This window comes from Lepisosteus oculatus, chromosome 20, assembly GCF_040954835.1.
Source record: "Lepisosteus oculatus isolate fLepOcu1 chromosome 20, fLepOcu1.hap2, whole genome shotgun sequence".
NCBI lineage: Eukaryota > Metazoa > Chordata > Actinopteri > Semionotiformes > Lepisosteidae > Lepisosteus > Lepisosteus oculatus.
The window spans coordinates 13,375,547-13,400,837 of record NC_090715.1 but is presented as its reverse complement, the minus strand read 5'-3'; the positions used below and the strand labels follow the sequence as shown (position 1 = coordinate 13,400,837).

General features: G+C 38.7%; 1 protein-coding gene across 1 annotated transcript in view; it reads right to left on the bottom strand.

Annotated features, from left to right (window-relative positions):
* banp (BTG3 associated nuclear protein) overlaps positions 1 to 25,291 on the bottom strand; it is a 126,839-nt gene that overhangs the window by 94,222 nt on the left and 7,326 nt on the right. The window contains exons 4-6 of the mRNA XM_069181240.1: positions 21,739 to 21,938; positions 16,014 to 16,121; positions 15,304 to 15,479 (exon numbers count right to left, since the gene is read on the bottom strand). Of these exons, the coding sequence (XP_069037341.1) occupies positions 15,304 to 15,479; positions 16,014 to 16,121; positions 21,739 to 21,938 (484 nt within the window). The remainder of the gene's footprint in view (positions 1 to 15,303; positions 15,480 to 16,013; positions 16,122 to 21,738; positions 21,939 to 25,291) is intronic.

Here is a 25,291-nt window from a genome sequence, read left to right as displayed (position 1 = left end):
ACTCCCTTCTTTCAGACTCGTGCCAAACCACAGCGTGCAGCAGACATTCAAGCTTGCTAAATTTAGCAGCATGGAGAATTGTATGGAACAATGTCTTTTATGTCAGCTCTGATGCTGATATTTTAGCTTTACAGGACTGTTTAAGGAGTAGCCTGGAATTTGCAATCACTAAGTATTCCACATTCCTAATTTTACCCAATCCAGTAGGGTGAAACACAGTGCCTATTGCCTTCATGCAGGACTGCCTATGTTCTGCATTATCAAGATGTGATTTTGAGCCCTTTACTTTAAAAACCACCTGTTTTTTGCAAAATGATTACTGTTCTTGACACTACATTTGTTTACAAAAATATTTAGATTTTCATTTGAAGTGTAATGCTTTTAATACACAATAGACTTATGGAAGAAATGCATAATTGTTTTGAATAACAGCTTGGTTGAGTTTGAACAAATCTGACCGAATGCTAACCCGCAGTGGAGTGACTGTCAGTTTTTCTTGTCATATGTTGGCACAGAAAAGCTTGTATTTGCCACTTAGCCTTATAATTGCTAGGAAAAGATGTTTCAATTAGGTTAAAAAAAGTGCAACACAGTAAACAGGAAAACACATAGCACTAATCTCTGTCTCATACTTTCTCTTACCATACAGTCCTCACCACTGCATCATCCCTGGCCAACATTCCTGAACCTGCTCAGAGCTCACCTGCTTGAAATTCTTTTATACTGTGCACAATTCTATCCCATTCTGCCCCATCTGACTTACACCATATACAAAAATGGAAATGCATTACATTTACATCAGTAAATACAGGTCACCTGGGATAAAGGCATGAGTTAAGTATATTCAAACAAAGACAGCACAAAATAGAAACAGTCTGACTTCAGTTCCTGCAAAAAGAAGTGTGTCTTTATCTGTGACCACAATGATAGACTACAATGAATTCTTTAGATCTGCAACTTTAAGGGTTCCAAAAAATTATGTTTTCTTTCACCAAGGTCCCCTCGGGGAGTCTCACTACCAGAGAATTAAGTAGAAGGAGGCTGTCCACACCTTTAAATCTAACTATAAAATAACTTTTCGTAGAAGGCTTGCATTATCGTCAAAACAACACTGATTAAAAAGGCCTAGATATGGTACACATTCATTCATACACAGAGAAGTATCTCACATTTTAATTCCTGTCAACATACTTTTGAAATGTCAACAGATTATTATCATAATGCATAACTGGATGACATGCAGTTATGTATATAGCACCGGTGCTCATAAAGTGGTTTGATATGACTCAAGCTTGAATATCAGTCACCCATATTACTTATTCAGAGCACTTGGAATGTTGTATAACACTAAATGAAATGGGCTGAACAGTACACATGATAACTCATTTTAGTCATGCACCACAAAGAACACCAAATATAGGAAACTACTGCAGGAAAATTTTAAACACATATTATAAGGTTGACTGGCAAATAAGCAGGAATTTAAAATAAAAAATAAAAAGAAAGGTAATTTTCAGCTTGGTGAAATAACTATGATCTTAATGCTTCTGGGGTGCTATGTCTTAGGTCGAATACTACAGCAGAAAGCAGCATTCCTTCACCTCAGTCACCAAAAGGTTTTCCAAATTCCTCTTCCCACAACCGATTAATCTTTTCAACAAATTAATCCGTCTTAAGACAAGAGGATTTGCATGCCTTTTACATGCAAAGCTGCTAAATCACTTTCCAACTCTAACATCTGTAACATCTGTAGCAACAAATACTGCTACATGAGAACCCCACCTGAGTTCAGAAATGTGGAAAAGCTGTTTATAACTTACCCATAGACTGGCAAAGCCAAAACATATATTCTAATTTGCCATTTTCACTATCACTGAACCGGAGAAAAAAAAAATCTTACATTATTATTACATTTTTTGTTTACAATGATCTTTTTTTCTTCTTACCTTTTGATATCCATTAATACTGAGCTTGCTAAAACAATCTGGGTAAAATAACCAACTTTAGCATAGAATTAAAATTACAATTTAAATCGAGGGATGTTATGTCATATTCATATAACACATTAGTAAGACTTCGTTTAGAATAACCCTGACTCTTTATTAAGTGGGTCACCAAGTCAGAAAAAAAGACATTGTTAATCTGGAATCAGTCCAGAGAAAATAAGAATGTCCTACACAGACAGGCTAAGAAAACATATGTTTTTAGTCTTGGACATAGAAAACTAAGAGGGGACCCAATTCAAATATTCAAAATCATGGAAAGCACAGACAAATTCAACTCATTGGACTTTTTCAGAATCACCCATGACATGTGAGCAATGGGATACAACTGGAAACTGCAAGGAAGTCCATGAAAATGTGAAAATAAGAGGTGCTTCTTTGCACAAAGACTTGTGAGGGTTTGGAACAAGCTTCTCTGCCATGTTGTTTAAAACGATACCCCAGATTCTGTCAGGAAAGAGATGGATGAGCTTGTCGGATCACTTACTGAGTAACCCCATGTCAGGTACTCAGTAAGGTGCTCAGTAAGATGTCTGCCATTCTTCCTTTACAGAGAGACCTTGCTGTCAGGGGGTGTAAAAAAACAACTTTCTTTTTTAGGCTTTCTGACAGTTCTTAAGAGAGAGTTTTTTTTATTGGATGAAAAGAAAAAGCAGTCCAAGTAAACCACAAAAACAATGAAAATGGGTGTGTAAATATATTCTGGAATCAGTGCAAATATATTTTCTTAACCCAACTGTTGATTTTTTTCTTTCAAGACAACGACCCCTATCACCTTAAACCTACCTACCACCTAAGTTTTCAAGCTCAAGAACAGGAGATACTAATATACAATAAATAGCTCTGGGCAATTTAGTCTTGCAGATGTTTAAATCCGTATTATTCTCATAACACTCTGAACAAAGTGAGAATGTAACAGATAAAGATTTAATTGTCTCTGTAGACCACATGGCAAGATGTGCTCCAGCTTAATCTCTCTGATTTATTAGACATGTATGAAACGCAGCAATATTTAACAACATACAGCATGGTACAAAGTTCATGAAAATCCATATCTTGCTCAGGAATTCCTGAGCTTCATCGCCACACAGCTTGTGACTGCAGATGGATGATTAATGTTTCCATTCAATGAAATCTCAGACAGGTGGGTCTGCAGGCTTCACAGTAACAGGAAGCGCTGAAATGTTTTGAGAAGACCTTGAGCTCCCCCTAGCGTCAGATTTAAACGCAAGAAGCCTCAAACAGATCAGTGGGACTGAGAGGCTGTTCCCATGACTTTTCCTTATCATTATATTCAAATTAATCACTATAATTAGTATTATTTTGATAAATGCTGCCTGTAAGAGTCACTCACAACTGCATAATAACAGTAGGGTTTTATCTGAGCTACAGTAATATAAAACCAGTCTATGGTGGTACGGTATTGAGTCGGGTGAAATCATTATCTATCCATTTTCTAACCACTAATTCAGGCCTTCGGAGGGGCCAAAGCATGTCCCAGCACACAACGACAGCAAGGAGGGATACACACTGGATGGCAGGCCTGTCCAATGAAATCAAATTATGATCTGTAAACTTTTCACAGATGTGAATGATCTTCGAGCAGAACAGAAAAATGACTTCTTAAAAGAATGAGAACTGATCGAGCCAATGTTTTTTTGTCAAAGGGCTCATCTCGGTCACAACACTCACATCCTTGTAAACAGAAACAGCTTTGTCACCGTGACAGTTCCTGGGGCTGTGGCAACAGGCAGCCAGCTCTGAGATAACACAGACATCATCCCTGGACAGCCCCTGGGCTTTGAAAGACAAGCCATGGAGGTTAAAAAAGATGCCTTTGTACAAAAGCCTATATAACCAAGACCTAAGCTCATTCACATAAGTGAGAGAAAAGCCTCAGGGATACATTCTTCTGAAGGATACATCTTCTGATATTACTCTGGCAGGATCAGTATTGCTCAGAGTTGGTAAACCTTGAAGAAATGTGACATCAAGTACTGACAGGAAGCTGGTGTTCTCTTCTAATGACAAGCAACCTGATACATTTTACCGCAAGGCAGCAAGAGGCTTTGGGGAGCAATTATGTGGTCAGTATGCTCAGATTTCAATCTTGTGGGACTCCACTATGGAATTCTCTCACCCCATGCAAATTCACAAAATGAACTTTTCAAAGTAACTACGCCCATTGTGAAATAAAGGAAACAGGTTGCCGTATTAATTTCCTTTCACGAGGCTCAGGTCCTGATGAGGAGCCACTGGGAAGCCGAGATCTGTTTCGATACCATGTGGCAACTGGCTGATGTGAGCCGAGGTGAAACCAATTGTTACCAACTGCAGTCCACTGCACGCATCATGGCTTGTTTAGACTGGAGGTTTTCACGTATTTCAAAACAAAAAAAGTTTAGAGATGCTTCAGTACCAGTGTTATTTTAAAGGAAAGCAAGCACATGTGGAAGGATGTGGTGGAATTTTTAAAAGCTGGAAATTCTGGTCGTTTTAATAACCATTTCGAATGGTCTTTATATACTAAATCACTTGAAATTATATATATTAATTAAATCAAAACACAACCTAGATCTCTTTCAATTATTTGTTACTACAAAACCTTTAAGAAAAATAAAGGATATTGTTTAGGATGAATTTGAATTTGAATTCAGGCCTCAGTGTATGTTTTTATCATGAATGCAAGCTTTATGATTTACCAACAAAATCAACAGAACTGAGCATGATGAAACCCAATGCCCAATTATGATCAAATGGGCCTGACGTGGTGCTTAAAATAAATCAGCCAGGAGTGTCCAGCAGATGGGTGGGGTCTACATTATTCTTCAAATGCGGATAACAAAACTGTACAGAAACACTGTGGGAGACGACTTAAATTGTTTTTTCTTCTTCACTGTGATTCACTGATCCCATTCCTGTGCATGCCTGAACCTTAGATGTCAATAATTCAATGGACTCTATGGTTTTGGCTGGTTGTTTCCTGCGTTCTTGTGTTTTACTTCAAATTTTCCCTGTCGTTCTTCTCCCCAGCACACTTTTAAAAAGCAGGGAACATCCTTATTCAGAAATACCCACAAATTTGAACATCTATGTCAGGAGTAATGTTTCCAGTGGCTGTCTGGACAGGACCACAAGAATTTGTGTTGTTTTGTCTATCTTATTTTTTAAGGTAAAAGAAGCCTACAGCACCCATCAGGAGAAATGTACCTAACTCCACCTCATAAGCCTGGGCTCATATCATATATCAGGTATCATAAATCCTTGTAGGTGAGGAAGAGACATTATGCACGTGAGGTCTGTGCCTTCAGAAGTGACCACAGCTCCACTCCATTGCTCCTCACAGACAGAAAGAGGATTGGCTTGATAAAGCTATCACTAGCTCAGTATACATCTGTCAAGGTATTATCTTTGACCTTGCAAACCCACCCAACCCTATATTTCAGGAAAGGGAGAACAATTCCATTCCCAGGGCCATGTTTTGCCCAGATACCCTGAAACATTTTTTTTTAATAACCTACTGTATGATAACAGAGGCTGAATACTTGCATGCCACATTTGACAAGTGGCACTTCTGTCCAAAGCAATTTGAACAACGATGTTTCAACCCAACAGAAAAATAAAGAGATCAACCGCAAGCAGGAGTCCGACAGTGGCAAGTGACCCGTTAAAAGACGATGCACAAACAATAACCTGGCCTTAATTTTAAAGAGGAGTTCATATTTCCTGCAATTCATATTTCCTGAAAAGCAGTTGAATTCCTTTATGTAAAATGTATACAGGTTTTGTCATGTAAACAAACAGAAGGTCACCTCATTATCTTTTGCGTGTATTCTTGCCTTTCATCTGCCGAATGTGGACCTTTGACTTCTTCCAACATGCAAGAAACAGATGTCCAGTCCGGGCTACATTTCTGAGAGCTGCACATGGCGCTTGTTTTTTCTTTCTCCCCGCTTCACTGAAACGATTGCGGGACGATTCCCCTCTAGGCTTCAAAATCCGAAGTGTGGTTCTGAGCAGATGATGCCGCCCCGTGTCCAAAACAAACAAGGCAAGTCAAAGACATCACTCCCACTTGGGAGCAGCAACAGTAAAACACAACAGGGTTTGTGGCCAGACTCTATGAGCAAGCCCATTTTTTTATGTCTCATCCGTCTCAGTCTGTTGCAAAAAAACTGGTCTCCTTCCTTTCTTTTTCTGCTAGAACCCTATGGACTGCAGGATTTTGACACTTGGATGTCATGGATACTTGAATATCTGGCAGGTGCAAGTCCCAAAATTCCACTTTTTTATATCCTTCCGAGTCTTAGCAATCATCCTTTTCCACCCACACTTGTACATGTTCTGTTACATGTTATTTCCTTACATGACCTTTAGGTACTTATTAAAATAATGAATTCTAACATACCTTTGCTACATCTAAAGACCTCATTTCAAATTAGCAAAGCCTTATATCCTTATATCCAATGTAAGCACATCAGTAAGTGAAAACTTTTTATCTTTGTTAATAATAAAAGCTGCCACAGTTATAAAGAGCTATTTCCTGATTTGACTATTTCAAATAGCATCTAGTGTCTCATTTGCCTGCTGTCCTGCATCTTGGTCCATTAGAAACATTTAGCACCTTGTTGTGTTCTGATGGACAGATGCTGTCTTACCAGCTCCTAAAGGATCTGTTTTGGAAAGTTTCCAAAACTACAAGCAAGTTATCAGCCTAGAGCAACTTCAGAGAGTTAGGTCACACAGCGAGCAACATTCCAACTAGCTTTGCAGCAGGAGAAAAGCAATACATAAGGCCCAAGCCAAGGGTTAATGTCATATCCTTGGACTAAATGTCAGCACAAGTCTTTATAACTGCCTGGTTCAGAGAAAAGGAAAACATCTCTTTTTCGCACATGAGGAGTACTGCAGACCTAGCAGCAGAGAGCAGGGATAAGCCAAGGGAGTGGGCCAGTTCTACTTCCACTGTTTACCTTATGGCAGACTCCTGTCAGAGGGCCAAGCGTGGCGGCGCGGAGAAGCCATTGACAATTCTTTCCTGGAAGCTGCTGTTGCTCTTACTCACTGGGTACCGGTGAAGCTGCGATAGGGGGACGCTCTCTCTGACCCCCAGAAGGTCTTTCTGGCTTGAGAAAGTGCAGCTCTCTGTCCAGTCCCCTAGTGGCTCTGTGAACATGTGGCTCTGTGCGTGGTGGCCTTTGCTAAGTGGGTAGCCTACAACCAAATTTTCAGCCAGCCATCAAGTGGGACTTTAACAACGCAATAACAAAAGACAAAATGTCACTCACTTGCTCTGTTGCCCCCGAGTCCCAGTAGTACAGCACAGGAACCACACTCAATAGTTTGAGGAAATACCAACAAAACAAAGCAGTATCTTTGGATTTTCCTCTTCGGTTGCCTAATAAATCATTCGTCAATGTTGATATACTTTACTTCTTTAACAGCCTTACATTGCTTTCTGTGTGTGCATGTGTTCTAAACACATGAGAAACAAAAGTCTGAGAAAGACATTTTACAACACAATGTGGTTAACAAACACAAACCATGGCCAGATTTTCCAAATTAGTGGTTTGTATTAAAAAGTCCAATTTTTTGACCAACTAGTTTTTTTTTCAGCCTCTAAGTTTGATGTGTAATTCTTAGTAATCCTCTTCATATTTGTAATATTAGAAACAGACCAAAGTCAGCTTTTGTCATAATATTAAGTTGCAAGTACTGCAATTTTCTAAAAACATACAGACCAAAAAATCTAGGAAAAGGGGGTTTTAGAACAATGCCTTGAAAGAAGTCAAATGTTGTTGTTTTTCTTAAATCAAAACTTCACCTTTGTGTTTGAAAATAGCACTTCCATGGCAATCAAGATGGTTTGTTAAAAATCCTTTGATGGACCTAGGAGAGGGTCAAAGACTTTCAATGCAACAGCTTGAGAACTCCAGCTCCTAGAGGTCTCTGCTTGGGCCAGATGTTGGGGGCTGCACCCTAGAGATTGTTGGTTTTGAATCAGAAAACCACTTTGCAGCAGACAAGTAGCAGGAGACTGGCAGCGTGAGCTGGGACTGCAGTGACTCAAGGTTTCCTCAGACCCCCGAGAGCTTGCAGTTCTCTGGGTGGCAGCTCTGTTTGCCCCCCATGCAGTCAGGGACTGTGGGTTCTCAGCAAGAAAATAAAAGTGAGTGATAAGGGTGCAGCTACGAGGGGTTGTAGCATCGGGCCGACAGCCAAAGACCCATTCCAGAACTGGGGTGGTGGTGCGGGGAAGGAGGGAAAAAGAAGAATAATAACTGCCGATTCCAAATGAAAATAAAAAGCCAGCCGTTCTGCATTAATGAAAGCAAAATAAAATAAAAATGATACTGAAAAAAAACACAGGTTATATGGTTTCAGGGAAATAACTGCAGCAAGAGCCTCAGTAAAGCTTAGGTCATAGACTTGCAAAGACCAGTTTTCCATTAAAGAAAAAAACAACTGAAGCAGAAGAAGTACCGGCTTATAATCCTCAGAAATACAAATGCACCAATATCCCCCGGCCACAAAAACAACAGGATAGATTTCTGAGCTCAAACAATCCTCACATTTTTTACTTCTAAAATTCGTTAGCACATATGGACGGGTAGACGAAAAACAGAAAGATGGAAAACATTCTTGATATAAGTGAAGTAAAAATCTAGATAATGCAGTTACAGGGGGAAAGAAAGGGATATTAACTGATGTTAGAATTTGTGGAGCATTCTGGATTTAGCACCAAAACAACACTTGACAATCATTCTGCAGGCTTCCGAGATCCTCTCAAAAATGGAAAAGGTAGTGCAGAATGTTACTTCCAATGCCAAAGCTGACAATGTTAAAAGAGATGCTTTATGTGAAGATCTTTAAATAGACTACAAAGAGTGTCCTCCTAGAGGAACATCTACCAAAAGGACACAATGCACAATGTGTGTCATCAGTTGAATTAGTTGCTGCTACAGTATGTCCTTTGCATGTCTCATAATGACAGAAAAACCTTCCCCTGATCAAGCTTATGCTGCGTGCGCTTTATTTAAAAATCAGTGCAAACATAAGTCATTCTTCCCAACTTTATACCGCTAAGATAAGCTGAGATTTGTCCAAGATGCAACATGGCATTTTACCATCTTCTGTTTCCAATGATCAGCTCAGCTATTTTAAAATGAGAAACACATTTTCTCCATTCCAGATGGACAAAGAAACATATTTTTAAAAACACTCCAGCCTTGTGTAAGTCTCTTCTGCTTTAACAGGTAGTGCTTATGTAAAAGCGTTAGTAAATTTACAAAGTGTGTGCACATTTTGGAAAGAAGAAAAGGGATTTTCCAGAAAGATCCCATTATCTGCCAACATGTCCATTTATTATGGATTTTCTATGACTCTTTAATCAATGAGGAGTCTGGATTTACTCTACCAAATGAAAAGGGGGAGTAAGGGATTCTGAAAGACAGGTAGAACAAAAGAATGGTCTGTCTTAGAGTGGCCAAAGCTTTCTTATTTTCTCTATGAAATTCTTTTTACAAAGAAATGAGTTGTTTTATTGTGCAAAATGCAGACCCATTCTACTGTCTGGAAAAAAGACATAATGACATATGACGACATACAAAGTAAGGCTTTTTGAAACTTGCGTGGTGCCTATCACCTAAACACTCACATTTAAAATAAATGAATTTAGTGAAAATATACAGAGAAACTGAATCACCGCAGGGTGCAGTCAAGAAATGGTCTACACGGAGAAAGGTTTTTCTTTAATTCTTATGTAGTATTGGATGCCAGCCCAAACTTTTATACTTTTTAACTAACACAAATTAATATCTTTTTTTTTCTTAGAACAAGTAAAAGTTCTTCATTGTTTCTAGGAAATGAACACATTTTGCAGGGAATCTGGAGCTTCTAATCTAGAGCTGAGATTTAGCAGCATGTCACCACATCCTGACTGCCCAGCGCTAGACTGACGGTAAGTCCTGGGCCCTCCTGATGGACATGACAACGTTGCAGCAGGACAACGCAACGCCCTCATGCTGCTCGTGTAACAGCCTCTGTCTCGTGAGAAGAGAGTGTGACAGTGACATTGGAGATCACTTTTCGGCCTATCACGCATTTATCAAGTGTCACACGTAGAGCTTGTAACACCTCTAACACTGAAGACACATACCACTCTCACAGTATCCCCTGTGTTGATTAACCTTTATTAACCAGGTGGGCTGTACATTGGTGGTGGTGGAGGGGAGTCCCCATTACCTGTAAAGCGCTTTGAGTGGAGTGTCCAGAAAAGCGCTATATAAGTGTAAGAAATTATTATTATAATTATAACTAACCTTGTTAAAGATAAATGTTAATCAGCATAGTTGATTTACCTTTGTTACAACCTTGCATGTCAGCTCATTGTATTTATCCTGATACTTACTGTATGATGCTATTTCTTTTGTTGCTCAGTAGATATGCATTATTGCTCTCTGCAATAAAGCATTATATTGAAAACAAATATCACATTAATAAGACACAATATAGGTGCACAGGAAGACAATTTCAAATAATTATGAACTGTTTTTTTTTTTACAATTAGAGAGACTATGACAAACAAACTTAGTAATGATTGTTTTTAGAATTAAATCTTACTTTGTGATTTTTAGTGGAAAGAATATGGAAATAACCAAGTGCTAAAGCAGGCTCTTCCTCTCAGCTCTTGATCATGTTCTATATCTCAATAAATATTTGCAATGATGATTTTCTATGGGGGAAAAAAGATCTTTTTAGGGTACAGATTATCCACTGTAATTACTCAATCTAAATTATATGAATAAATTAAATTTAAATTATATCCAATAGCAATAGATTACTTCATTTACAGTATATTGGTATTATACATTGCTGTTTTTCTGTCTGTTCTACCAGGTCTGCATAGCACAGCCACTTGGAAGTACAGTTACTGAAGCTTGAGTGAAATGATGTGTTTCCATTATGAAATGCTCATTCCCATGCCTTTCGAATGTTGGTGAGCATGTCGATGTGTCATGCAGGATTTCTGCAAGCACTTTTGTTATAATTAAGTTCAAGTTGAATGTTCTCCATAAAAGGAATTTAAACTAGAGGGGAAAAATATAAGACAAGAGCTTCTTTCTTCTGAAAGCATCAGTTTCTTAAGCTCGGTATTTTACACAGGTGATACTGATTTGTTGCCTCACACAGGACCGGCCAAGCTTGATGCTCTGAGCTTTAATGCCAAAACTGCAGGATTATGGTCTCACTTTTTCAAACACACAGAGCACCCGTCAGAAACCACATGCGTGGAGTAACTATAAGACTACCTCACTCAACACTGCTGTATACGCTTAGTTATTTCCTGGCCAATAATACTGGGGAATAGAAGCAAGCAACACAATACTGCCTAGGCTTCCAAGCGGTGGAAACAAAGGAACAGACCTCCTGATGGCTCTGCTAGGGAACAGCCCTTGAATAGACCTCACATTAAACACACACACACCCAAGCAGAAAAATCTTAAAAAGATGTTGATCTGAAAGAAGCACTAGTACACACTAGTATCAAAAACATTCATGAAAACTCAAGATGACACGCTTTTTAGCATGCATCTCAGGCACAAGATACGGTCTGCCTCATCTCAGTATAAATATGTTAATATCTTGGTTCCTTCTGGTTTCTAGTGGTGATCAGATCCATTGACTTGAAGGAATCGTATGTCATCTGCATGTTTGCACTATTCTAGCAGCGTTGCAACACAACTTCAGCTTTGGAAAGAACAAAACAATTCATTGTAGCATTGTGTTCTTTAGCATTTACACTACAACACTACCCCGTGTACTCCAGTTACAAAACGTTGTCTTTGCATCAGCACGCTCAGACACTATGGGCTAGAATCACACCGGTTTTGGGATAGGACGAAAGTGCCAGTGAAATTGGGTTGGTGGGGCTACACGCACAGCTGTCCCTGTAAGATAAACCAATGGAGGTCAGCACTATGGACAGCTACCATCTGAGGTTCTGCATCTGTAATGTCCAGCCATCCGCCTGTTTTTGACCATACCCTGCTAGTTGCATGTCACTCTTGTGTCTCATTCAGCAGGGCCAATTAAATAGGTTACATTTATCAAAATTAAATGTTATGCTTAAGACAAATATCCAAGCAGGAGAGATACCACTTCATACCAAAGCTCACACAGACCTATTAGTGAAAGTGAAGAATGCCAAATCAGTTAAAGAAGGATCCCAACGTTATGGAGTTATGACTGCATGAGTTCAGAAAAGGTTTGCCTCAGAACTGCTCTCTACAAAAAGTGTCAGAGGCAATTTTTCCATGAGCTTTATCAAACGCTTACCGAAAATCTAAGCATACAATAGCATAAACCCTATTCAAAGCAAAGCTGCAGAAGCATTAAATGGGCTATAAAAACTGCACTGTGGGGCTCGTTTAAACTGCTTGCCCTTTCCAAGTCTGTATGTATCTGGGCACATGCATCATATTTTGTCAACTACAAATCTAAGTGGAATGAATATCCTGGCCTGACTCACTGTTTACAAAATGTCAGTGTAAGGATTTGTGAAGCCTCATCTGTTATAAACTAAAGCACCCCTATGACATCAAAGAATCATTAAAAAAATAATAATATGGTTTTGATAAGCAGTTAAAAGGCAATGTTCAAATGAAATAATACAAATGTGTTCACAAAAACAGCTAAAAAACTAAATTCCCCACTTTAAATATTTTAAGTGGATTTATTCCTAGAAAAATATAATATATCTAGATTTTGCAGAAACAGTTTAAGATTGCCTGCTTTACTCAAACATTTGACAGCAGCCTAAATAAGTTTGTACACATGTCTATTGTATTATTTCTTTTTAATGGTTTTATTATTATTTATTATTTTGAGTATTTTATCCACTCTATTTTGATTCTCTGCCTTTGAGTCTACCATGAGGATGTCAGAAATTTCCCGGACTGTATATTACAAATGGACAAAATGAAGTAGAGCAATTCAAATTTGTTTTCTCTCTCTACTTCCTGAGACATCAAGACTTTTCAGCCTGTACTTGCTGTTTTACACAGACAGCAAGAAAAAGGAATATAAAATTCAAAACCAACCAAAAAAAAAAATACCACAAAAAAATCAATTTCCATTTAACATAACAGAGAAGAGGAACAACAGCTCAGTGCCCCTGCTCCACACAAAAAAGTGATTCATCCTGTTTCCTGCATGAACCAGCAACAGTTAACAGGTTATCATGTTGACTGCTGCACTGTGTAGCAGACCAGCGAAAGCACATGAACACCTTCATTTTAAATCCACATAAGTCACCACAAGCCTTCACAACCACGCAGACAAAACAATCTGCCAAAGACAGCAAACTGACGACACTGGGTGCATTGAGTAAGTTGTGAGAAGGAAAGGAGATCTGCACAACTTGTGGTGTGATCAGTGGCCTACAGAGGGATCATCTGGTATCTGGTCCTCCAGCTACACAAGACCTGTTCTGCCTCTGATTTCACAGTTGGTCTACACAGTATCTCAAAATGGAGGGGACACCCAGAGATACACACTTTTGAATACACTTCAGAGAGACTGAGCACTGTGAACAGGCACCTTCAGTGCATGTAACGCCACTGAAGGTCGAGTTTTACGGGTTCATTATGCTCGTTTCTTAGCGCAGCCAAATATATTAACTGAGATGAAGCTCACCGTGCCAGTTCTGCCTCAGTTGAAGCTGTGAGTTTAGAGGGCATACACTGTTGCACACTACTCATAAAATATTTTAACATCTGTAAGCTGGATCCATGTGCAAACTAAAGAATTATGCATAATTCATTTTGACTGATGCAAATAAAAAAGGTGATGTATAATGTGCTGTTTCAAGTTAATAGCTTCTCCAGAGGCTAAATGGCTTGCTAAAGATAATTTATTCGTTGATCAAAGACTTCTAGCTTGATGATTAGGGAGGGAAAGCTTGATGATGCTAGTGTGCTCCTGGGGCAGTGCTTCAAAACTCTGGAAACTGGATTTTGTTTAGATGGGGACTATACACTCACAACTGGATTTTTCAGAGCTTTAAAATTTGTTCTTCGGCAGAGAGCATATACATCTTCATATGATGTCTTATTCACAGGCATTTGAATTTTAATTATTATTTTGTTTACATTTATTAAAAATGTCTTCTTGATAAAGGAAATAAAGAACAAGCTTTTTGCTAGAAGAGCTTTACTTGAGATTATGCTTCAAGTAAGTTTCTGATTGACAGCTGCAACAAGCACATTAGTGTTAAGCTGCTGGCACCATTCTAAATTTATCAAATGCAGCAGGTCAATATGTCAGTTTTAATGCACTTTGAAGAGTACAACTGGAACATACTGCAAGTCTTGCACTCACCCAAAATAAGCAGCACTCTGTTTCTACCCCATTTAATATAGTTAACAAAAAACACAAGAAGATACAGACGTGCCAACTCAAGTGCCGCAGTGCATATGAAGCATATGCTGGCCAGCAATCAACATCACCAAGTAACCCACTGCCCTTGTCAGATGTTGTAGCCTCTTTAAACAATCAAAAGAAGAGGTAACAATTGTTTTTTTATGATACTGATATAATCCACTAACAGGGAATGTGTATTCTCGTCAACTAAATCCTACTGTAGCAGTATAAGACAGTAAATACAGAAACAACACAACTCAGATGCTTCACATATAACATTCAATAACTGTGTGCAAAGGAAAAGACAACTGTAAATATGAAAAATATACTGAAAAGCCCATTTCCAGCACAAAAGTATGTTCACAACAATTGTGATCAACTTGCGTATATCAATCAGTTCAGCAAAATCCTTGTTGAAGCTGGCCCACACAATTAAACAGTAAACTAATCCCCCCCGCTTTTGAACATTCGACTCTTTAATTATACCAGCTTCTCCTTTAAATCACTTAAGGCCCACAAACAGAAATAAACTTGGAACCTGGTAGGTATTCTGAAGCATCAAAAAGTACAGAGATCAGCAGACCCTAAAAGATTTCTTACATTTTTTTGTAATTCATGTAAACACAATCAAAAAAACATATGTATCACTTTCAATAAGCTGGAGTGGGAAGTGTACACTAGACCAGGTTATGAAACAGGAACTCAAGTATGCCTTGACCCAGTGCTCTAGTTAAACTGCCCAAATATTTAGAAACATTTAAAAACGATCAGGCTAAGGAGGTGTGCATCACTACTGTACGTTCTTCTCCATGCAGGTGGGCCAGCAGAACCCGTGTGTCAGCGGCCTGCAGCAGGACCAGGGTGAGATGGCCCTTACCTTCAGAGTTGAGGGTGATGAGGGTGACGTTGTTACCAGCTGCCTGGCTGCCGGACTGACCGCTGTTGGACACCGAGTCGCTGGCCTCGGAGCCGCTCTCGCCATCCTCGTTGTGACTGTCCTCTGGCGCAGGGACCTTCACAAGAATAGTGTTCTGTCTGCGTCCGCTGACGGTGCTGCCAAGGAGAGAGGGAGATCAGGAACCCTGACCGAGCAAAGGCTGGTGCTGATATATTATTACAGGTAAATTAAATGGGGAGATTCATAAATATTCTTCTCTATATCTGTAAATTTTAAAAGGTAGCATGTAAAACTTCCTTTAAAAAAATGAGAGAATACTATATTGCGTATTGCACTCTTTATATTTCAGAATTCTGAAATCTAAAATAAAACTAAATTGAATACAGTAATTAATTAGATACAAGTAAAAAATACCAGGATATACATTATATTGTATAGAGTATATCCCCATATTAGCACAACAACTTTCAGCAATCTATATAATTAATTTAAAACGGAATATTATCAGATATATATATAATGATATAAGACAATGTGACCTATATATTTAACAACTGCCCTGCTTTTTGCATATTTTTGTTTCTGTCAGTGTGGTATACAGGAACATCCAGGTTCAGCAGAATCTGGGGCAGCCTGTATGGCAGTGGCTTTCTGAGTTACAGGTCTTGTGAACTGCTGCAGGCACTGACTTGCTGAGTAGGTTTTCCAATGACTCTGTCCCTCGAGCAACAGATTCATCCTGTCCTGCCACCTTCGACCGGTCACTGCTGACGATGACGTTGGTCTGGGGGACCACACTGCAGCCAGGGAACCAGAGAGAAAGCCAGAAATATTCAGCTATCAAGAACAGGGTAATATCCCAGATTGTTCTGCTCCAGAAGCTAATTTCCCAAAAGAAATATTGAAACAAAACAACTCTCTAAGAGATGATTTGTGCACAGAAAAACAGTTTTAAATTCTTTAAACAATAAAAAAACATCTTAAAACATTTAGTTTGAAAGCCAAGAAAATTGGTGCACATTTACACTGGAGCAAAAACTTTCTGCAGTTCCTGTGCAGCAGATTCACTAGGTTCTAGCACTTTGCCTGGACATTTGAATGCAAACTCTTCTAACACCTGGGATAAGTAAAAAATACTGGGATATACATTATACTGTATGGAGTCCATCCCCATATCAGCAAAACAAATTTCAGCAATTTATATAACTTGGCATATTGTTATATATTTGGCATAACCAAATCACTTTTCATTTTTTAGGTTTCTAATTTGGTAGGGCTAGCAATCAATACATTTGGCTCACTGTACCATCACAGGAGAACCGAAGACAATGTGCACGAGTCCCCCACAACATGTATGGTTGAGCCGTCTACCTCTCTTTACATTGCAAGCCTTAAAGCACTCGAATGTGAGCAGCAGAGGGCATCAAACATACAAAAATGTCATTGCTAGTGATTTGAAGATTGCTTTAACGAAACAAAAATTCTTACATATAGCCCCAACAAGTTGAGGTATCCACTCCCCAGTGGCTAAATATGTTGTCCCAACATGTTTCTATGAAAATACCCTTAGAAATAGCTCAGATAATGGATACTGTCAATTTAAGGAAATAGAACACCTTTTTATTCCTACTTGGGCATAAAATGGATGATTATTTATCATTAACATTACTATTATTACAGTATATAAATGTATTGTTTTGGAATATCCATCACCACTCTAACGTGTTGTTGGTTTAAAAAAATGAATTTCATTTATGGTTGCTTTATAAATCTATAATCAAGTTTATTTTTCTGCCAACTTCTGATTTTCTTTCCTTTTCATGTGGACTGGGAACAATGGGGACAAAGTGGGGAGGAGAAATGTAGCATTTGAATTAAGTTTTGAATAAGTACTAAGACTGATAACTTTTTTTTAACTTTACAGAAGGGAAATAAAACTATTGCAGACAATAATTAACAAATTCTGCAAGTGGGTTTAATACACTTCAGGGAAAGGACAAATGACACTTGCACTTGTTTAGACTGATATCCCCACACCACACACACCACTTGCACAGATCTGGACAACGTCTGGCTTCAGCACGGTCAAGGGTGAAATGTGTTTGCTGTGGTTTATTATGGTTAGAGCTGTCAGGAGGACTACAGTTCCCTGTAGAGTAACCATCATGGGAAAACAGCCCTAATTCTGGATTGGATATCACCACGTATTGCAAAGGATAGAAAAGAGGTTGAGGTCTTACAGAAAATGACACCCAAGAAGGAATTAAACAGAAGATTCTTAAGTAAACTGGGATAAAACAAACTCGAAGAATATACAGGAAGGCACAGCCATTGGTTCTCACACCAGGTCTGAATGCCTGAACTACACAGCAGAGCAGGGGTGTTATGCTTCATTAAACCTCCATACAAGACCCTGAAAGGAAAGGACAACATTGATCCAATCTATTTTAAACTCAGCAAGGAGGCCAGGACCAGAGGTCACAGATGGTAGTTGCAATTTGGGACAGAATATTCAAGGTGCTTCTTTACACAAAGAGTTGCGAATGTTTGGAACAATCTGCCTAGCCATGTTCTGAAAGATGGGTTAGCGTAACCTTTCAAGAAGCAGACTGACAAAGCCTTAAGATGAATTGGCTGCTTCCAACTATTTGAGTGGAAAGGGCCACAGGACCCCCATAGTTCGGTGCCTTTTTAAAGTTCTAATGTACCACACAGACTGGCATACAGATGATTCATGAGGAAAACAAAATAAAGGACTGCTCTTTGGAACTTTGACCTTTCCCCAAAATGTGCTTGCAGATGGAATTACAAAGGGGGTAGGGGGATTCAAATGTCTAAAGAAAAAACATAATTAGGAAATTTAAATCCTTTTGTCTAATTCAAAGAAAAATTAATACTGGATAATACAAGTAATCCCATTTTTGTAAAAGTTAATTTCACATGGTTTAATTTCTGACTCATACCTCCAGCTGGACAGATGATGAAGTTACTGAATAAAACAAAATGTGCTTAATTAACCCAGGATGGGCTTATCTCATTTTTAAAACAATGTCTAGTAGAAAGTGGGTGACATCGTAAAACAAAATGTTCTAAAACACAGCCGTGTAATTTTTAAATTTAATTAAATATACCAAAAAATGCTTGTTTGACCACAGAAGACAAAAGCACACCTGCAGAGAGGATGGTGTAGTGATAGCTCTCAGCTGGTTTGTTCCAACAGCACCATTAACTTACTTGTTAAAGTGGAAAAAAAAACATTCCACAAAACGTCTGCAAGGGAACTACTACAATAGCCTGATCACAGGGATTCCCCTAGTAAATAAACACAGCCAACACAACAAAACAGCCTGTTAAAATCACAGTTTTCTGAGTCAATGAAAGCAATGGGAAAACTATTAGCTTTTATTGGTTTTCAAGAAAAGAACACATAACTCTGAGTAAGACTTGATTTGTAGCCACTCATTAACTTGGCAATCTTATACATAACAAAAAAGTTGAAGAACAATTCAGACCTTACAATATGGTGTGTCAGTTATTGGCTGGTTTTCCACTTGCTCATGCTGAGGTGCCTATGAAAGTATTCATCATTTAGGTGGAGTTGATTATCTATGAGTGATAGCTTTGGAACGAATTAAGATATAGGCCTGCAAATTGCCGACGTGTCTTGAGTAACTGTTTCCAGCGATGAATAAGGTGCAGACCTAACAGAAACAAGGGTCTCATGATTATATAAACGTCTGTAGTTCTTGAACCCAGCCCATACCTGAGGTTTAAAATAAACACTTAACCACCAGCCAGCTGCACAAAGACAATTTTAAAGAGAAAAGAACAATTAATCACAAATAAGATCTTAGTTGTCTCATTTTTCATTACTAGGGTACACAAGCATGTGAAAGGCTGTGTTTAAAAAGAGTGCTTCTCCATTTCAGAGCTATCTGTCCTCACATTCTCATTGACCTGTCTGTCAGGAATCGAGCTGCAATTTTACACTTCACTGCCTCCAGCATTTCTCTGAATGTGTCTGTAAACTCCCTTCCACATAGCAGTTTTTTGGACTTTGAATATCCAGATATTTAATTGCAAATAGCTTTCCTTCAGAACACACCACAAGTGTAAGTATGCATAAGTGAAAATATTCAATATTCAAAATATACACCTCAATATTGTATAATATCCCATGGACGTGATTTTCCAAAAAAGTCATTTGTTAATGTGATTCCAAATTTAAAGTTAAAGTTTAATTTCAAGGTAAAATGGTCATCGGCTAAGTTCTAGCTTTTTAGGTGGATGTTTTCAGCCTGCTTGCTTGTTGAAAGGTACATGGCTGAAGTGACAAAGCAATGCATGTGATTTCCTGCTTTGGCTTCCATATAGCAGACAATTGAAATGTATTCAGAAGAACAACCATTCTTCGCAAAGGAATAGCCAAACTGAAACGCTAAATGATACTGCATATCTAAGAACAGAAGAAAGGCTGCGATCAAAACATGCCATTTAATCCATCTCACTTAATTAGTAAACAGCTAATTCATCTAACATCTCTTATTTTCTTCTGTTTTCAGTGTACTAATCTTAGAAGCTATATACTGTACATATACGTGCATCAGAAAGGCAGGATGTCATTTAGCCTATCTTGCCCACTTGGTTACTTACAGCTAATCGATCAGAGACCCATTTTTTTTTTTAAGATTCCCAAGTAGTCAGTTTCAAAATGACAGGGCAGTTTGTTTCAGACAACCCCTGACTCCTAAAGAACTTCTTCCTGTTCTAAATTGTAACCGCACTCTCATTCTCTTTATTTTAACTTGTGTCTTTGTTTCTCTGTTGAGCCTGACGTAGCCCATCAGTTTCATTGTCCAACAGAACAGCAGATCTACAAATCTAGATGGTATTGTTGGTACTATTACTCTTTCAGCATAAAGCAAGAGCGCACAGAAGTGGTTTTGCACTTTCCTAGCTGTGATTTTATTCAGGGACAACAGGAAGTGTGTCTTATTGTCTAATATAGGCTAATTTACACCCAGAAGAAATGGAACATTTAGTTTTCCTTCTTAGTACCTCTGCACCATTACATCATGAGACCATAATAAATTATCAGTAGAAATCTACCCCACTTGGGTCAGACCTTCCATGGCCGTATGGAAATGTTCTGGGCTTCGCGATTCCTGCTCACATTGAACATTTTGCCATAGATTTTCACTGGGGCTCGAGTGCCTGAATTGAAGGTAAAATGGAGCAATGTTACTTTAAAAAGTCTTTCCGGGCTCTGGGTTTCCTTGCTTTTTTGTTCTGAGAAACTAAAGAGAGAACTAAATGTGCATGCAGAAAAAAAAGTAACATCAGTCTTGCCAGGAAGGTCCAGATCTAGGATTTAAGTGAGAAAAGCTATCTGAGCATCACCAGGTGGTTTGGCTACTTCTCTAGTAAAGGGAGGTATTACTGAGGGTAGGATTGTGTTTAGCTTCTTTTTCTTAAATCCCTGTCCTAAATTCCAGAAAAGACTGGCTAAGTTCCAGTCCCACCTGGCTTTTAAAATCCTAAGAGCCTTCATCAAACCCAAAAACAGCAAACTCCTCAGGTTTTAATTAGAGATAATCTGAAAGCAGAACGGGGTCTTATCCTAGAGAAGCCTATGAATTTCACTGGGCAGTGAAAATAACACTGCCATTAGCCAATTAGCTGGGTCATGGCCAGGAGTTTCTGCTACCTGCAGATGGGTACAGAACAGCTCTAAAGAACATTCAAATCTGCAACATATTCTGCATCTTGAAGTAATAAATGAACCACAATTCAGTAATAAGTATAAAATATGCTGTTTTTAGACAAAATAGCTAATCAAGTCCATAATTTAAGGAAGAGACGGGTAGTCTGGATTAAACATGTCCATATTTTGTGGGTGACATAATAATCATACATCCACATCTTTCAAACTTCTTTTCATCAGTTTACTGCAAAGACAGAACAAAGACATAGTTTCCAGGATAGCACATTTCAAAAAGAGCTCTATTAGTAATTAATCACTACCTTTAAAGTGGAGGAGAGATTTCAAAATGAAGAAATAGGCTACATTGTCAAAGTACTGTATTAGCCCGAATTAATTCAATGAAGGAATTTTACCACTTACTTTCAATAAAAATCTGCCTAATGCAATACATATAATCCTGTACATTTGAAAATGTGGCCAATTTGTTTTATTTCAGTTGTCTTCTGAACCTTAAAAGTCAGTAATATGTGACTGACTGTCCCCAGCCAGGACCTAGTCAAGGAAGGCTTTATTACCTACTCCGGTGCTTAAGAACAAATATCCTCATTTGCTGGTCTGTAGTGTATCTTTTCAGATGTATATACACTATACACTATGTTCCTCTCTGGCCAGTGGGACGATGACCCAACACCTAATTATCCCAGGCTTACCAGCGCACTTTGTTCCAGGTTTGTGTGGCTCCTAATGGAGATCCAGCCACCATGGGCACCTGGATTGGCCCCTGGTTCTTGTTCATGACCATGTCCAGCTTCTCTTCCAGGGACTTGGAAGTGGCCTCCAGGGCTTGCAGCTTAGCTTCTATGTTGTCCAGGCGCTGGCAGATGGTCTGATTGATGGAGTACAGTAGCGACTGCAAACAGAGCAAGCACCATGCTTTTACAACCTGGATAATATGGTTGGTGGTCTTAGAAAACAAGGAATATCGATGCTAGCAGAATTAAGCAGGCCTGCTTGTGGTGAGAGACCGGTTTTGAATCCTTTTATTTCTCTCTGCAACTCACATTTGGCTACTCACTGAAGCTCAACAGGTGTGAACCTGACCAGTACCATGGGAGACCTCCAGGGAAAGCTAAGGGTGCTGCTGGAAGAGGTATTAGTGGGACCAGTAGGGGGTCTGTGTGGGTCCTAATGACCCAGTAAAGTGCTTTGGGCACTACACTGTAAACATGGTTGTTAGTAGTAGCACTAGTAGTAGCACTAGTAGCACTAGTAGCAGTAGTAGCAGTAGTAGTAGTAGTAGTAGTAGTAGTAGTAGTAGCACTAGTAGCACTAGTAGTAGCACTAGTAGCAGTAGTAGTAGTAGTAGTAGCAGTAGTAGCAGTAGTAGTAGTAGAAGCACTAGTAGTAGCACTAGTAGCACTAGTAGTAGCACTAGTAGCACTAGTAGTAGTAGTAGTAGTAGTAGCACTAGTAGTAGCACTAGTAGCAGTAGTAGTAGTAGCAGTAGTAGTAGCAGTAGTAGCAGTAGTAGTAGCACTAGTAGCACTAGTAGCACTAGTAGTAGCACTAGTAGCACTACTAGTAGTAGTAGTAGTAGTATGTCTCTGGACTGTGGGAGGAAGCCAGAGCAGAGAAACCCATGCGAACACTGGGAGAACATACAAACTCCATGCAGACAGTTCTCCAGGACCAGAACTGAACCCTTATTATTATCAAAATAATTAGGAATTTAAGAATTGGAACCATTAAGCCTTACTTGAATGAAAAGGTCCAGCTTCGTGGACACAGAAGAAACACAAATATCACCATGTACAGTGGCTACAGTTTCCATATCCCCTACTGTGCATTAACACAGAATGAAGGATAAAGTAAGACTGCTTTGTTTCAGGGCTATCTTGGACCTGAATACACTGCCAGACACATGGATGAGGAAAAACTAAGAATATTGTAGCTACAAAAACAAGCAAGTGCACTGTGCTTTTCAGGGAAACATCCCTGTTCACCTCAGAGACAGATGTCTGCTTTATATCTGTTGGTCACTTGAGCTGTGGGTAGTCATGCTGTCATTTGAATTAAAATAGCCCACTCTCATTGCTCTGTACTTCAAAGACCGACCAGGCAGGACTCACAGCCAAAGTAAGCACATTAATTCACAACAGCGTCTTTGATCAAAAGCCCTCATAGCTTTCTTTTTAGCAATTAATAATATACAAAAACAAAATGCCCTAAACCAAAACCCCATATGGTTTGAGAGAGGGGAAACAGACATTTGATCATTCAGAAAGATTTGGTTTTTAAAAAACTGGATAGTATATGTTCTTTTAACATAAGACCGGCCTAAATCAGAGGACTAAATTTAACTCATGAGGTGCTAAGTCGACAGAGCGATCTAAAAAATAGCTCTTCTGCATTGTCGGTTAAGGTGATGTCAACAAAAGATGTGACAAAACATTTTACAGCACTGACAACAACGTGTTGACTGGACCTCCTTATTAACTTATTAACTATTAACTTATTAAAAAGTGTCAGTCTTAGCTAGGCTATCTCTAGTCTTGGAACCAGTTCCTGTACCATTTTAATTTGCAGTGATATCAAGGTATCTTTTCCAAAACATCTGCATGTCTTTTCCAGTCTAGCACAGAAAAGAAATGCATATATCTAGTTTTAGATTTCTTACAGGGGAACCCAGTGGATTTCAAAATATGGTCCAAAATAGTGCTGCCCACCTTTCCATCAGCACTTTCAAATCCAGTTTTAAAACACTATTTATATAGCATTTATATATTATCTTTTTTAATTTATGCGTTTTAACTTGTTCATATCTTTTTTAAACTGTCTTCTTGTGCAGCTCATTGTGATGATGTACCATGAATGAAAAATCTGTTTAAGACTGCAGTAATAGATGTAGACACGTTTTCACACCACAATTCCATTATAGTCCACTCATTTTTGGTTTTCCTGTCCTTATTGTCAAATTTCCAGCACACCTGATTTACAGCCTGTGGAAGACCAAAAGAAAACAAGTCTACCATTCCAAACACAATTCTGTCTGCAACTCAGTACAAACCAAATTCAAGACTAAACAGCAACTAATCAGGGAAGCTGCCGTTGAATTAGGAGGACTGGCCCAATGTCAAGAACAAAAGGGCTGAACGTTCTAGGATGTGGTGTAAATTTTTTGACGAGACATTTAGAAAGACATCAGCAGATTATCTGTAATTTGGGGCCAATTCCAAATAACATTAACAGGACAAAGTAAACGGCAATGATGATTTTCATTATCCAATTATATTTTTAATCTACTGTACTATATTTTTTAAAAGTACACAAAACTTCTAATGATTCTTTCTGATAAGAAAAGAGCTTAAGATATTCTATGAGCGAAGAACAAAAAGGCACATATAATGGAGACAGGTGAGTAATGAATTAGACTGGTGATCTATCAAATCAGGCTTGTGTCACTAAATAAAGACTTCATCTTTAAAGATTTTCGAGAGTAAATAGACAAAAAAGAAACCTTACACATCAGTGTTGAACATCATATTAGCACTATCAAGTTGAAGTCCTTCTATTTAGCAATGTAAACATAATAAGTCTTTTCTATGTTACATACGATCTCATAATCTTGTTTAATTCATAACTGAATTATGAACACTGAGTACTGCAGCCCATCATTGAAAAAAAACGTATGCAGTCTAACAATCCATTAAAAACAGGTATGCAATGGCAGTTTTAACAAATACAAAATATGTTTATGAGATAAGATGCTCTTCATCTGAAAATTATTTTCAAACTTTTTTACATCCACCACAACCAACACAAAAGCCACTGAACTGTGCTGTTAAACATTTAGAGAAATGCTTCCCAACCAGAAGGCCATGTGTATATATTGCCAAGACACAGTCTATGCTACTCTGCTGTCACCTAGTGGGACAATAAAAATCCACAGTCATAAGGCTCTTGTTAGTCACTGAACAGGGCTTCACAACCGCTTCTGGTCCCCCTGTCTCAAGAATCAGTCTCAACATGGACCAGAAATGAAACATATAAAACTGCAATACAACACTCTTACAAACACCACTGTCAATCTTTACAAAATTAATAGCATTACAGGTCACATCAACAACAGCTTATCTGAGCAGGTCCAGTTTGTGAGAGTGCTGTCTTTAGATGCCACTGGGAAGATCTGCTTTTTGGTTTTGGGGATCCCTTTAGCCACCCTTTCAAGCGGCACCCCCCGAAGAGCTGAGAGAAGCTGCAATG